The 15,406-nt window shown below is 40.2% G+C and overlaps 1 protein-coding gene across 1 annotated transcript; it reads right to left on the reverse strand.

The window, feature by feature from the left end:
* Positions 1–202: 202 nt before the first annotated feature.
* Positions 203–4,187, reverse strand: LOC121443403 (cathepsin 7-like). Its single transcript, XM_041645164.1, has 7 exons — positions 4,062–4,187; positions 3,651–3,773; positions 3,421–3,567; positions 2,642–2,870; positions 2,030–2,188; positions 1,315–1,432; positions 203–302 (listed from the first exon to the last, which is right to left on the reverse strand). The coding sequence occupies exons 1-7, from the start codon at positions 4,185–4,187 to the stop codon at positions 203–205; spliced, it is 1,002 nt and encodes a 333-aa protein (XP_041501098.1).
* Positions 4,188–15,406: the final 11,219 nt, after the last annotated feature.

Raw genomic sequence — 15,406 nt, forward strand, 5'->3', positions numbered from 1 at the left:
ACGACACGAATCACCGCAGCGCAGCAGCGACAGCAGCAGCCATGTCTTACTAGAGCAAACATCCTAGATTTCACATCCTACCCTGGCTTCTCAATGACTGCAGTGTCTTCTGCACACAGCAGAGGCTGGACGCTTTGAAGACGGTGGGTTCTTCTGTATGTCTTGCCCTAATATCTTCCCCTCCTTCTTATCACCAGGCAGCTCACAATACAGGGTACATGGCATAGGAAGCAATTCCACAGTAGTTGTTCTGGTCTCTGGGAATCTTCATGTAGCCTTTCTCTCCCCAACTTTCACCATGGCTGAAAAATTGAGTTTTCCATTTAGTAGAAAAGATATGGCAGAGTGGATTATTACAATAACTCCACTTATGAACACTGAGCTAGAGGCCAATGAAATAGAAAGAATCAGAAAAGGCAGAGTCAATTCCAGAGTACCAAGAGTTATCTCACAGAGGACAGTAAAAGTCACAGCAGGGAAAATTAGGACATCTTCTACCCACAGGTTGTTCAGAAATAACCAATGATAAATAGAAAATCAATGACACAAAGGTTATATTGATTCCCAAGGAAAGCAACGACAGAATCTGAACTCTGTTTTCATTCATATATTATATGTTAGTGCTCCAGAAGATAGGGATCAGACAATAAAGCCAGATCATGCAAGGGTAAGGATTGGGGTTTGAGTCCAAGTTCCTCTGGAAGCTTAAATGAGGGTGAAGACAATCTCAGTGCCTAGGAGCACTTGGAGTTCCTCCACAGCACAAAAGTTCCCACCAGCAGAGCCCCCGTGTGAACTCATTCACACCCCCCTGTCACTGAAGCTGTAAGGAATGTGGTGTCTTTGTCTGGTCTGCATGAGCATCTGTTCTCAGGTAGCACTCACTCACACAGACACACACTCACAACAAATAAAAATCGCTTTTTAAAACTAGGATGGTTCTGCAGCCAACATGTAATTACAGAAGCCGGATGTAACTAGAACAAACTGAATGAGCACACTACCAAAACCAGAAAACTCTAGGATCAGTGATACTCAACTCCTCAATACATAAGGAAGACAAGTTAGAAAGACAATTAACGTCAATATCAGACCTATATACAAATACACACGCACACATACAAACACACAAACAAATTCACACACATAAACACACATACACACACAACACATACATTTGAGCACTAAAAGGGAAAAATGTTCCTTTTCCAACTTAATTGTGACAATGCTTTCTATGACTTCTATCTAAACTATCACTACAAGCAGAAAGTTCCATTTGAAACCTAAAATACAAACAGTGGTAGCTATTTATACCTGTTCTGTATCAGCCAGTATTTCTTGCCCTCTGACTCTCTGCCTTCATAGCCAAAGCCAACCAACAGCACCGAATGCGTAGGAGAATTACGTCTGCAGTTTGGCTCATGGTACATACCTAAAAAGAAAATCAGTGGAGTAAAAGGCACCAGGAACCTGATATGACCATGGTCAACAACAATAAGTGTGACATATTCTAATTGGACAGTAATGACAGAAATTCCAATAAAAATAGAAACCATTCTTGACAGAAATCCTGATTATAAATTCTCATCAAAATCCTAAAACAAAATAAAATGAGCATAACTTTGTTGAAAAGCTCTTCCCCTTATTAACATAAAATTACTCTTTCACATCTTTGGTTTTTGCTAATAGAATCACATTCCAAGAAATCATAACTGAACATAGACCTTTTCATTGAAGGCATTCTTTAGAATGCAGTTTTAGAAAGGCAACAGATGCATATATTAATATACACCAAGTAGAGAAAAGTAGAGTAAACAAAGCTAAACAATATGATAAATAATGAAGTACACACATGCATAGGTACGTCTTGTCATGTAGAAACAGTACATGTGATTACTGCACTAACAAGTGTAAAATTTATAAACCCTAACACTCACATCAAATTTTATACATTGTTAAGATATCAACTTGGCACATCCCAAAGGGTAACAAGCATTCTTCACTAATATCTAGAAAAACACATACTTACCTCCCGTATATTTTTTAAAAGATTCATGTCCAGCATCAATTCCAACAGCAATGGGCCCATGAGTTACTAAAGCATTCAGTAGGGCTTCTTCATTACTTGGGACAACGTAAAAGCGGGCAACCTTGACAACAGAACGTTCAGCACGGTACCTGCAGCGTCCTTCCTTTAAAAGGTAACAGTTAAAAGATTTGGTTACTTCCTCTACCTTCTGGAGAGCAAAAGCCAGAACCATAACCCTTGGCACTTTGCAGAGGACCAATCCTACATCTGCACTATCATAAATCATTCCAGGAAGGGAAATGTTACTAGGATAATTGGAACTGAAAATCAGCTCCCATGTCTTCAATGACACCTCCATCTATAAGAAATTTTCATGGTGCAGAAATCTGTATTATATGTGGAATGTTTTGCACATTCTCCATGTGTACAGAAGCAGGAACACCTACATGGAACCATGAAATCAGGCAACTGTGCCATGGTGGATGCTGTAAGGTCAACATTGGTGCTGTGCGGAGAGAGTCTACATTCAATGGGAACTGAGAAGGCAATGGATTATTTCTGCCTTTTCCTCCTTGCACCCGCCTAACTGAAATGACAACCCAATAAGTCCACTTACCTTTGCTTCATATGGATAGGTTGCCTCAGCCTCCAGACCTCCATTGTTCTTTACATACTGGAAAGCATTATACATCCTGCCTCCTTTACAGCCAGTAGTACCAAAAGATCTAGAGCAGTCAATTAGGTTCTGGACACTCAATGGGGTCAGTTTTCCTGTTTTCTTGAACAGTTGTCCTTCTATGGCAGCAGCCACAGCAAAAGCCCAACAAGCACCACAATCTCCCTGAGAAAGAAAGATAATATTGTCATCCACAAACAAATACTAATAGCCAGTAAAAACTCAAGCAGTTGAGTCCTTATCAAAAATGAACTATTAGCATTTGATAGATGCCTAGGTGAGAAGAGTCAGTCTCCATGGAGAGGTGTCTTATGCCCCAGTGGGTGGCCACACAAACACACACGGATGCACATAAAGTCTTGATATACTTGTTGCCAGGTGTGATGAATGTCATTAATGGAAGAACCTAAGTCTGGGGAGAGATATAGTGGGACCACTAGAAGGAGGTTAAAGAATAAATAAGTAGTGTGTGGAAATGCTAGATATACATTCTACACCTGGATAGGCCCCATAATTGCTAAGACATGAATTAGGGATTCCTCATTTAGGGGACAACCAAGAAACATTTGTTACTAGCAACAGAATTCTAAGGACAGTACCTGTGGTATTCAAGATATGAAAACAAGTTTGGCTAATAGCATGTCATACCAGTCAAATACATGCATGTCAATAGCTTGTTGCATCCCCAGTAGAAGACAGTCATGTGATGTCATACCTGTCTCCGCACGGGGGCGACATAGCCTTTTGTCCTCCAATCCAAAGTTTTGGGGATGTTGGTATCTCCTCGTTTCTGGATGTGTTTCCCTTTCTTTAGAGTCAGAACTGAACTCCCCTTCATCATTTCCCTCATCTCTTCACCGGTCTTCAGGAAACAGCACATAAAGACTCAATTTAAACAACAGAAGAGGAAAAGAACGAGTGCGGGACAGCTTGAGTCACACTCACCATGTCACCAAATTCATTCATCTCTACGGTGACGTTGTTCATCCCCAGGCCATTCTCCTCACTGAGCAGTTTGATCATCTTGACATTGTTTTCCCATATTGCTCTCCGATGTCTTTCTTCCTCCTGGAAATAAACAGAATGAATGGCATTCATTTCTAATTACACCCCTGTACTACCTGACCAAGGGGACTGGCTGCTGCATATGCCTAGAGGTCATGGAAGGATCTCAGGACACTGAAGCAAGCCACTCTCGACACCCAATGAGAGAGACAGTGGCCACCTTGTGCTCATCTTCTGTTACATTGATACCTCAAGAGGGATGGCATCTATGGTCTCTGTTATATCCATGGACCCCCAACAGCATTGAACGTGCTCTACAAAGACACTGCTTCAGGTGTCCATGTAACCTACTTGGCTGTATGTTTTCTCAAAGTTCCTCTTCCACTCCTCCCACTCAGCATCCAAACTGTAATCTGGTGTTGGAGCAGCTGAGGCCAGTCCCAAGCACAGGATGGTTAAGAAGACAGCAACAATCATGTCTCAAACACCTGTAGAGAGAAGAAAAATGAAGAGGAGAACACGCCAACACTCTTGAGAAATTAAGTCATTTGTGCCAGATAAAATTATTCCAACTACTCTCCCAAATACTGACTCAAAGATTTTGGAAATGGTTAAATATGAGTTTACCTAGGGATGCCATGGATAGCATTTAGTTTTTACATAAAATTACAGAAACTGTGAGAAAAATTCAAGAAATTCCTGGAAACTGCCGTGTACTGCAAATTGACATGATCAGAAAGATGAGCATGGACATCAAATTCAAAAGTCACATATCTAGGAGCTTGGATAAAGTGAACATAGGATTTGTAATGGTAAAAATCTTCTCTTACATGGCATCTTATCCTAAGTACAAATTTCCCCAGGACTTGAAATCACACTGCATGAGAACCTTTAATACTGAGCAGTATATGGCTGTTTAAAACATTCTCTCTTGAGTGGAAATATTCTAGATTGTCCTGCTTAGAAAATATGGGGAAAAATCAAAGTTTCTAGTACTCTATCAGACCATTGGGACTTTGAAATACACTCATTGTATCAATGAGGGAAAATCCCAAACAGAAAAGCCAATGGAAGCTAGAGAAACCATGATGATGGGGAGTTAGACAACACTAAAGTCCTAGGTTCAGGCCTTGCTGGGTCTCTTAAGCAACATTCCCTAGGAGAACTGGTAAGTGACATGCCACCTGCTACTCATTCTGTACATGTCAATCAGAAAAAGAACAATTTGTCCAGGGCTGATGTGTAATACAACGATCTCTGTAGGCTCAGGATGAGATGAGCATGGCCCTGGTGTGCATGATATCAGCTGTCACTCTCTCTGGCCAGGACCAGACTTGCACTGAGTTGCAACCTATACAAACCTGGACCGAGGAGAACCCACGTTTACCCTCTGACTTCTACACCGTCTGCTTCCTCAACACCTCACAGCTGTTAAGGTTGAGAAGATATTCTCATTTCTGGGGATCTGCCTGATTTTCCGTGGAGTCTCTCAAGGCTCTCCTCCAGGGTCAATTCCCAGTGTACCGTTACAGAAGAAAGGCCTCACCTGTGATGACCTCTGTTCCTTCAGTCCACTCCAGAAGCTCTTCTGAGGTTGCTGAGGTGTCAGAACCTGGTCCAGCAACACCTCAGCCTGGCTTTAAATCCCACATCTCTGGTGAGTCCGCCCTCTCTATCAATCCTTCCCTTCTACTGATTGACTATCATGTGACTAGATTGGGCCTCCAGGCTCCTACTGAGATCTGATCTTACCTATCCCAGGGAAGTGGGTGTGGACTACCTAGACAGAATGTGTGAACTTGAACTTGCAGACATTCACACAAGAAGTTAGGGAACCACTTTTCACACCTTGGATCATGCAATAGCCTGGCATGTTATCTCTCAACGGTAGCTCAGAATGGGAACAAGGAATTCCCAAGGAAAACTAGGTAGAATTTCGTCTTAGCACTTAGGTAGAATAAGAGGATTTGGTTGCTGCCATGAAGCATGCTGTCAGCATATTCTACTCTTGTAGCTACATTGGGATCCTATGTGAAGACTAACTTTGGCAGGCTTTCTTTTCAGTGTCTCAGAGGAAAGCTGGTATGTCTCAGAAAAAGCCCAATGTTGGAGGGCTGACTCCATACAGGAAGAGTTGCTCAAGACCAAACAAAGCAAGGAGGGAAATGAAGGCCCTAGTGTGCATGGTCTCACGACACTGTCTGACTTTTCTCTGCTTGAGGTTAAGTTAGAAACCCGTAACTAAGCACCCTGAGACCTGTCAATTCATTCAGTAATGCATGCACCACCTGAAATGTCAACATTTACAGTCTTAGATATAAAACTCAATAGCCTTAGGGACACCATCATTGTTGTGCAAACATCACCAAGTAGAACTCCAGGAAGATTTTATCTGCTTTCAGGAAAATGTGGATTCTTTAAGCAGTATTCCTTTAATCCCTGTTGAAGTAATAAGGGCAGCGGCGGGGCTGCGTCCCCAACACCCCAGCCGCCTGCCCGGCTAGCTTATGCCCCGAAATAATTACACGGACACTGTATTCTTTTAAACACTGCTTGGCCCATTTCTATCTAACCTCTTCTAGGCTAATTCTCACATATTAATTTAGCCCATTTCTAATCATCTGTGTATGGCACCCCAAGGTGCGCTTACCGGGAAGATTCTAGCCTATGTCCATCCTGGGTCGGACCTTCATCGCGTGTGTCTGCCAGGGAGCAGGGCATGGCATCTCTGCTGAGGCATCTGCTCCGGAGAGCAGAGCTGTCGAGACTCTGACCTCACTTCCTCTTCCTCCCAGCATTCTGTTCTGTTTACTCCACCCACAGGGCCAAGCAGTTTCTTTATTGGCCAATGACCTTCCTCCATCATTTCCCCTTTTTCGGTTTAAACAAAAAAAAAAGGTTTTAACTTTAACATAGCAAAATTACATATAACAAAACAGTTATCAAGTAAAAGTTACAATAATCTTTATCATAACTAAGGAAAACTATAACTATAACTAACTATTCTTAACTCCATCAAAGACTCCAGAAAGATACAATACTACCTAAGCAAACAAGAAAAAAGCAACTTTTAAAACTCTAGAAATGACAGAGACATCTCGCTGCCTGGACAGTCACCCAAAGTTCCTCTGTACCGTTGGGGCATCCATCTTCAGCCTTCAGGCCCATGCTATCCAGCAGACATTTCCATAAAGCAGGAAAATTCAAAGTCAGTTCAGTCACTATCTGTTGTGTCCTGCAGAATGTCTCGCAGACTCTTTCATGAATCAGGAACCCCGAAAGATCATCTCACCTTAGGCAAGTTCAGTAGTCCTCTCTCTGCAGGTTCTCTGTTTCCAGTTTATGTAATAGTCCAGGCAAGAGCAGTTTCTTGCCCAAATAGCTATCAAACTCCATAAGGTGCCTCTTCGATGCCCATCTTCCTCTTGAAGTACATTGGTGCTGCCAGGAGCAGAGTGTCTCATTGTCATGAAAAGTCCTCAGTTATTAAAACATTTAAAATGCCATATTCTATAATCTTTTAAAAAATATGAAGAATGCCTATCTAAAATATATCTACGCACATCTAGAAAATATTAACTAACATGACTACAAACTTGACTATTATTTATGATTATCCATCAACAACCTATATTTCCTAATTATACATTACATTTTAATAATGAACTACACAATCACAATACCTTAATCAATATCAGAAATACATATACATATAACAAAATTGACCTTAAATCTATCAATAAAGTAAAATCTATACTAATGTAAATTATTCATATCTATATCATATCCCCCTTTAAATGTAAAAGAACATTTATAAACATTATTTGGGAATATGGGCACAGTTATTTCTCTCCAAACTGCTTCCTGCTGAATGGGGGCGTCGTTAATTAGGTCTTTCATGGTATAACCTGTGTGCTAGTTTCATCTCAGTTGGCAGTTGAGCGAAGCAATTTTTTGAAGGCGTGCACAGGAACCATTCAGGAGGACGTGGTCCATCATACCAAATCGGAATAGAAGAAATGAACAGTGTCTCATCCTCTGTGAAAACAAAATAAGAAACTCCTTTCCAAAGTATCATATCCTTAGATCCAAATTCAAAATATCTATGTTGGATTAGTTCAGCAGCATCTACAAATAAATATCTTTTAGCAGCTGTTGGTCCTTCCTCAGCATTCAAACGATTCAAAGAGAGCATAATAGCATACAGTATCAAGATTCTCTGTGTATTTTCCATCTTTGTTCGTTTTATTTTAACCTCTATTTTGTTTATTTTTACTTTTAACTTTTTGCTTTTTGAGATAGGTTCTCTGTATCTTTGACCTGAAGTAACTCTGTAGACCAGGCTGTCTTTGAACTCTCAGAGATCCGCCTGTCTCTGCCTCCCAGGCATTCGGGATTAAAGGTGTATGCTCCTACACCTTGAACTCACAGAGATCTGTTAGCCTCTGCCTTCTAGGCACTGGGATTAAAGGCGTGTGCTACCACACACAACAACTCTCTTCCTTTTTTTTGTTACTTTTAAGAACTTTAAATTTTAGTCTGCATATATTTTTAACACACTTCAAACCATTTAGAAATTTTCTTTGTCTTTGAATCTCTCTTTACTGTATATCTCTCTTTTTCTGACCACACGAGTCTTTAATTTACCAAGCAATATCAGTAGGATTAAAGGCGTGGCTTTGCCGGCTGGCTCCAGCCCATTCCTTAGCGTTCCAGCCTGATGGCTGAGGTACTGGCTGTAGCCAGCAAGCGAGCTTCAGCAGCCTGTGCTTGCAAACCGCACAAACCGCCTGCATAAGAGTCAGAGTTTGTCCTGGCAGGACAGCCCAGAAAGCCGGCATTTTTAAAGGGCGCAGCTTTCTTCCTGCTACGGCTGAAAACCGAAAAGCATGCGTTCAGCTTTTCATCAACACTGTTTAAGTGTTTCGTGGCAGGACCTCTTAATGAGCTGCAGGCTTTGCAGCTAAAGCTGAGTCAGGAAGCCTCTCTTAGATGAGGCGCTTGCTTGCCTCTAGCAAGCAGAGTAGAACTGAGAAATTGCTGCTTCCAAGAAACCAAGCACAATGCTTTCCTTTTGTTCTAGAATTACTTCCCAAGCTGTCTCAGGCTTTATGTGGAAGCAGTTGTCCACGTGGGCGCCATATGAAGTAATAAGGGCAGCGGCGGGGCTGCGTCCCCAACACCCCAGCTGCCTGCCCGGCTAGCTTATGCCCCGAAATAATTACACGGACACTGTATTCTTTTAAACACTGCTTGGCCCATTTCTATCTAACCTCTTCTAGGCTAATTCTCACATATTAATTCAGCCCATTTCTAATCATCTGTGTATGGCACCCCAAGGTGCGCTTACCGGGAAGATTCTAGCCTATGTCCATCCTGGGTCGGACCTTCATCGCGTGTGTCTGCCAGGGAGCAGGGCATGGCATCTCTGCTGAGGCATCTGCTCCGGAGAGCAGAGCTGTCGAGACTCTGACCTCACTTCCTCTTCCTCCCAGCGTTCTGTTCTGTTTACTCCACCCACAGGGCCAAGCAGTTTCTTTATTGGCCAATGACCTTCCTCCATCACCCTGTCTTCAACCTCATTACCCTTCACTTCAATTTCTCTGTCTAGGAATTTTCCTGCTACCAAAGGTGGAGTGTTTTTCCTTGCCAAAGCCATACTGGAAATAATTTCCACTGTCCCAGTATTGAAAAGGAGATGATTAAGAACAAACTTAGTGTCTGGTAGCTACTGTTGAAAAAAAAAAATCTCCTCTTCACCCAGGTTATGTGACTTTTCCTATCACATGGAGATACCACATTCTGTTTGTCCATTCATTGTAACTTTTTTTGCTTCCTTGAATCATCGAAGAAATATCTGACACCTTTCTATGTTGCATCCTACACTGCCAAATTTGCACAAAATCCAAACTCAACAAATGAATTTCTAAATGTAAAACAAGCAGTGGGGAATATTTACATCATACAGAGTAATTCAGTATTGTGGCCACATGTCTTTGAGATACCTAATTATTCATTTCTTGCTAAATAAAACTGGACTGCCCCATTCAGAGCTCTGAGTTTCTGCAAATAATGTCTGCATGTCCTTGTATTATCTCATTTTAGCCCAGAATCCTGAAAAGTCTGTACATCAGAACTCATTATTGCTGTCTGATCACACTTCAAATCTAATCAGGATTAGTTCTTGCTGGTCTGCATACTGAACATCTGTCTAGCCACCGTACTTCAACTCTGATTGTTTGTTACAATATTTTCTCTTATTTTCAAATCCCCACCCTTCTCCTTGGCTATAAACTCTGTTAAGAGGACTTATGTTGACAAGACCCATATGTTGAATGACTCACTTTTCCACACTGAGTCAACCTTACCTGTATCCAGGGTCCTTAATAATTTTTCCTAGTAATGATGTAGTGAATATCACAAGCTAAGTCCCTCTTAGGCAGCAGTTCCCTTGGACTTCTGCTATCCAATATAGCATCAAATGAGTGACCACCTTTGTCAAATCAGGACCATGTTCTTGTTAAGACCTAGGGATCCTCTCAGTTGTCCTCAAGAATTATGTGTGGTCCAGGAATAAGGTGGAAAGATCTAAAGCTAGCTTGTCCTTCCTAAGTTGCTCTGAAATGACATAACTTGACATTATAGCCCCACATTAGAAAGGTAGGTAGGATCACTTTTGTCTGCCAGCACCCTTCATTCTCATCTCCAGTGGATGCTTCCATGAATAAGTGTGATCATAGATGACAACTCATCATCTATGTTCAGATTTTCATACGAGGTCATGATCAGTGGCAACTCCGTTCTGAGATCTTGCTAGGAAAAATGTAATACTTAAATCTACCCAAGATCTTCTGAACAAAGCCCTCAGGTTAGTGCTGACCTCCCCTGACACATGGGGAGCCCTATGAATGGTAGTTGTAAAAATGAGAGGAAGTACATGTGTAAACAGTTTAGAACAAGACTGGGAACCTCACTAGTATTTCTCTCTAAGTCGCATATTAAAAATAAGATATATAACAGGAAGAATCATTTCTAACAATGCTTCATTCCATTGACTTCCAGGTCCTCACAGCAGGGATGTACATCCCTAGAAGACACCCCATGGCAGGTGTGTATGCACATGGATCTCCCAGTGTAAAACACTTTAACTGTCCCTTCTCTGATCACCATAAAACACCTAGATTGAATTTTATTTATAATTACATTTTAATTTCTTCATTGAGACAGTGTCTGACCTGGAATTTTCTGACTAGACCAGATTTGCCAACTGACAGTGATCTGACTGTGTCTGCCTCAGTAATTACTGAATAAAGACAATCAATCTACCTCAGGATTCAGCTGTACCACGCTTGGGCATATATTCAAAGGATGATCAACACTATCACAGGAATACTTGCTCAAGTATGCTCATTTGGATTTATTGAAAACACCCAGAAACAACCTAGATGCCCCTAAAGTGAAGAATGGATGAACAAATTGTGTAACATTTACATAATGGAGTGTTACTCAGCTGTTAAAATTATTATCATAAAATTTTCAGGCAAATGAATGGAACTAGAAAAGACCATCCTGAATGAGTGAGGTAATCTAGACCCAGAAGGCCAAACGCGGTGTGTACTCAGTTATAAATGGATATTAGCTGTAAAGAAAATGATAACCAAGCTACATTTCACAGACCCAGAAAGGTCAGATAAAGAGGGCTTTAAGGGGTAAGCAGGGATCCTCCTGGGAACTTGCTGGCACAAGATGGTAAGATCCATCCTCTTCAAACCTGACTTCTTTCTACTATTTTATATTAGTTTTCTTCTAGTTTGATACACAAAAGAAATAACCTGTTAATCTGTTAAACTTATTCTTCCTTAATGTCATTCTAATTGAAGAGGTAAAGTGGTTTATTAATAATTCATTTTTCTGGAAAGGAAAATGCTTGGTGACTCAATTTCAGAATTTCAAATTCAGGGCCTTCCACAGTCAATCACTATAGGTCAGGACGCTCAGTGTCTAGAACATTAAGAAGCTAGAGAAATGATCCTTTTCTCTGATTTGTTTTTTAAGAGTTATTTAGCTCACACTTAGCCCCTTCTACCTACCCTTCCAAATGTATACATCCTTAACTACTAGCCTTATATTGTGACATTTTTTTCAAGCATCAAGACTAATTTTGCTATCTAAATATTCTTGGGTGTGTTCCCTTTCACTAATATGATTGGCTTCTCAGGGGTTACAGTATTAAAGAACAATGACTTTGACTCTCCCAGAAGCAAAAACTTGTTGATAGCTCCCTGACTAAGGGTGAGACTTCATGCCTAGCTGCCTTGTCCAAGCTGGGATTTGTTTTGCTTGACTTAACGCAGGGCTGCTGTATGCTTTGACATTACCTGTGACTTCATCGGTACAGCTGTGCTATTGTGTCCTGGAAACACTGTTCCCTCTTAGTCATCTAAAGCCTCTGGCTCTCATTCTTTCCCACCACCCTTCCACAGTGATCTCTGAACCATAGAGGAAGAGGAGATGAGTGTATGTCCCATTTCCAGGTAAGCCCGATGTAGTTCGTAAGTCTGCGTGACCAGTTATTGGTCATTATATGAATTGACATCCACCTTAAATAGAAGCTTCCATAAAAGGAAGGGCTGAGAGATGCATTAATTTTGGAGTATAATAAGCTGGTAGGAGTTCATTTAATATCATGTCTGTTTGGAAGCATTGCAGTTGTAGATTCTATCCTGGGGCCTATAATCTGTGTAGTCGTAGGTTTTCAGCCCAATAATAGTGCCAGTTATTGGTTTCATCTTGTGAAGTAGGACTTAAATCTAATCAGAAATTGATTGGCTACACCCATGATGTTCATGCCGCTACTGCACCAGTTGGAATGTCATGTCAGCTCAATCATTGTATTTCACAGGGTTCACTGCAAGGTAATACTGATGGTTCTTTTCTACAATAGTACCATGAATAGCACCTTCCAGCCCTATGAAGGCTATCTAGCAGAAATGAAGCTTCTAGTTCAATACGAGGTTCTTTTACCCTTGTTCTATGACTTTAGGTGGGTTTTGTTTTCAACAGCAGGGTCTTACCATCAAGTTCTTTTGGGTAACCAAGATGATGACTGTAGCTTATACAGTCTGTGGGTCTAAGCAACCACATTGGCTAAGGCCTTCAAAAGAATCTATTTAAGGCATTGGGACTTATATTTGTTGATATCTGAGGTGTAGTATGAACATTGTTCCTCATTATGGCTAACTCCGTTCTCTCTGTCTCTCTCTGTCTCTCTCTCTCTCTCTCTGCTTTTTTTTTCATTGCATGAACACAATCCTGTTGTTATATAAATCTAAACCCATTTAACAATCTACATACATATACTGATGAACACCTCCATTTTTTATCATTATCTTCCAAACAATATTGCAATGAATATTATTGCCCCTGTGCCCCTAGAGTATTGGGCAAATAATGTAACAGCTTAATTTCAAGAAATGAAACAGCATGCAGAACAAAATTATCACAATCTGCACATTTACACATAGTGATGCAAATCATCCACTTTCTCAAAGTTTGCAAAGAAATATACCTTTTAATTTGTTAAGAATTTCATACACAAGTACCATATTTACAATATTCCTGCTTCTTACAAACCCTCCATGCCCACCTATTTCCTGTGAATTTCATAACCCCATCTTTATTTTTCTTACATATGTATAAATACGCATATTATTAATCCATTTAGCATTGTTAAAATAGATTTGTAGTTAAAGCTGATCACATATGATTGGGATACCTATCAGGGAGCTTGTCTTGAAGAAAACTACTTCTTTCTCTCTTTCAGCAACAACTGATTGCCTGTATCTCCTCATCTAGGGGATCCTTTCGAAATCTCACCCAATGCATATTACCAAAACAATTGGCAATATCATAGTACAGGTCTTGTTTAACTAACCACATTACTGAGATTTCAAGAGTTCAGCTTCCCTGTAATAGAAGATACTATCTATCAGTAGAAATCCATTTCCACTAGTTCTTAACATTGTTTCTGTCCTCTACTTTATGACTTTTCTAGAGCTTCAGGTGCAGAGTTTGCTCTGTAGATGTATCAACTTGATTCAGACATTATTACTAGAAAACTACTTTGATGAGATCTACACTTATCTCTTGATGTCAAGTTAAATACTTAGACCACAATTAGGAAATTTTAGTTTAAGAAAATGGTAGTAGTATGTTCTCATCTAAAGTATAAGACCTGTGGTCATATAGGGCAGAAACAGATACAGGTAGTTGACAAGGTTTACAGTATCAGGAGCCAGTTCCCTCTAATGATGGACCTTACTTCCAATGAAACAGCAATTGGTTACCACCAAGATAAAAGCACCAGTATGGTACCCTTGGGAATATCTCTCTATGGTAGCGATTGTAGTGATCCATAGGTATCACAGCTAGGTAAAATTAACAAAAAGTGCATTCCTATTTGCTTGTGTGTAGTGTTGGTTTGCATGTTCATGTATAGAGTGTTTTTAAATAGAGTTTATGACACAAGGACTGCTCCCCACAAAGAGCCATAGATTGTTCAGTATCAGGCCTTGGAAATCTTCTTTCAAGTCATGAGACAAGGGAGTCCATGAGACTCTGAACACAATGTGGGCAGCTATCATTGGTGGGAGGTGGAACATTGGAGAAGGGGGTAAGTGGAAAAGGGAATGCATTTTATAAGAAAAACTAATCTAATTTGTTGTTTATTTTTTATATTTACTTTCAGGTTCTCTAAACGTCAAAATCATATTCCTTAAAATTTCAAATTGTGTTGTTTCCAACATCATGCTATTGGCACCTTGATCACTGTAATAAAAATTCTTACCCTACATTGAGAATCTGTATTCCTGGCTCTTTCCAAACAGTGTTGTTATGATTTGATCTACTCTTCACAATAACTTTGTATCAGCAGCTCTTCTGTTGCTATGATAAACATCATGACCAACAACATGTCCTTCGACCACTGAAGGGAGCTGTAGCAAGGAATGTAGTAGGGGCCTGGGGGCAAAGACAAAAGCAAAGACCCTGGAGGAATCTTGCATCTACTTTGTTCTCCGTGGTTTGTTCACTCAGCTTCAACAATCCAAAGATACTGGTCCAGTGGTAACCCCACACACAGGTTGGATCCTCCCACATCAATCATTAATAAAATAAAAATGCTCCAAAGACTTTCAAACATACCATTGTGATAGAGTCATTTCTCAATTGAAGTCTCTTCTTCCCAAATAATCCTAGCTTGTGTCAAGTTGATAGAATCTCACCATATGAAGCAAAACTTACAGATCCATTGTCAAAGTTCAAAGTGATAAATACGATACAATATCCCTCAGTGTTTATCAGACTTCTTGGACACTCTGTGATTTCAGACTTTCTACAAATGTGAACGTAATATATATTATTTTCTCTCTACATAGTAGACATATAAGTGACATAAATCAGACATATAAGTGGTATAAATCGGACATATAAGTGATATAAATTAGTAAGGAACTCAAGAGAGTAACAATGGAGGAAAAGGCCTAGCTTAGGCACATTGTAAACCTGAAGCCTTCATTCATTAAAACAACACATAATCATATCACTAAGACTATTTCAAGTGTTGTTTCTTGGTAGATTATTCCAAAATTTTCATCTTTTATCAACATGAATCATTTTTTAAGTCTTCCAAATCCCCA

The sequence above is a fragment of the Microtus oregoni genome, unplaced genomic scaffold (assembly GCF_018167655.1).
Source record: "Microtus oregoni isolate MIOR12 unplaced genomic scaffold, Mior012 000105F_ref0000443, whole genome shotgun sequence".
In the NCBI taxonomy this organism is placed as follows: domain Eukaryota; kingdom Metazoa; phylum Chordata; class Mammalia; order Rodentia; family Cricetidae; genus Microtus; species Microtus oregoni.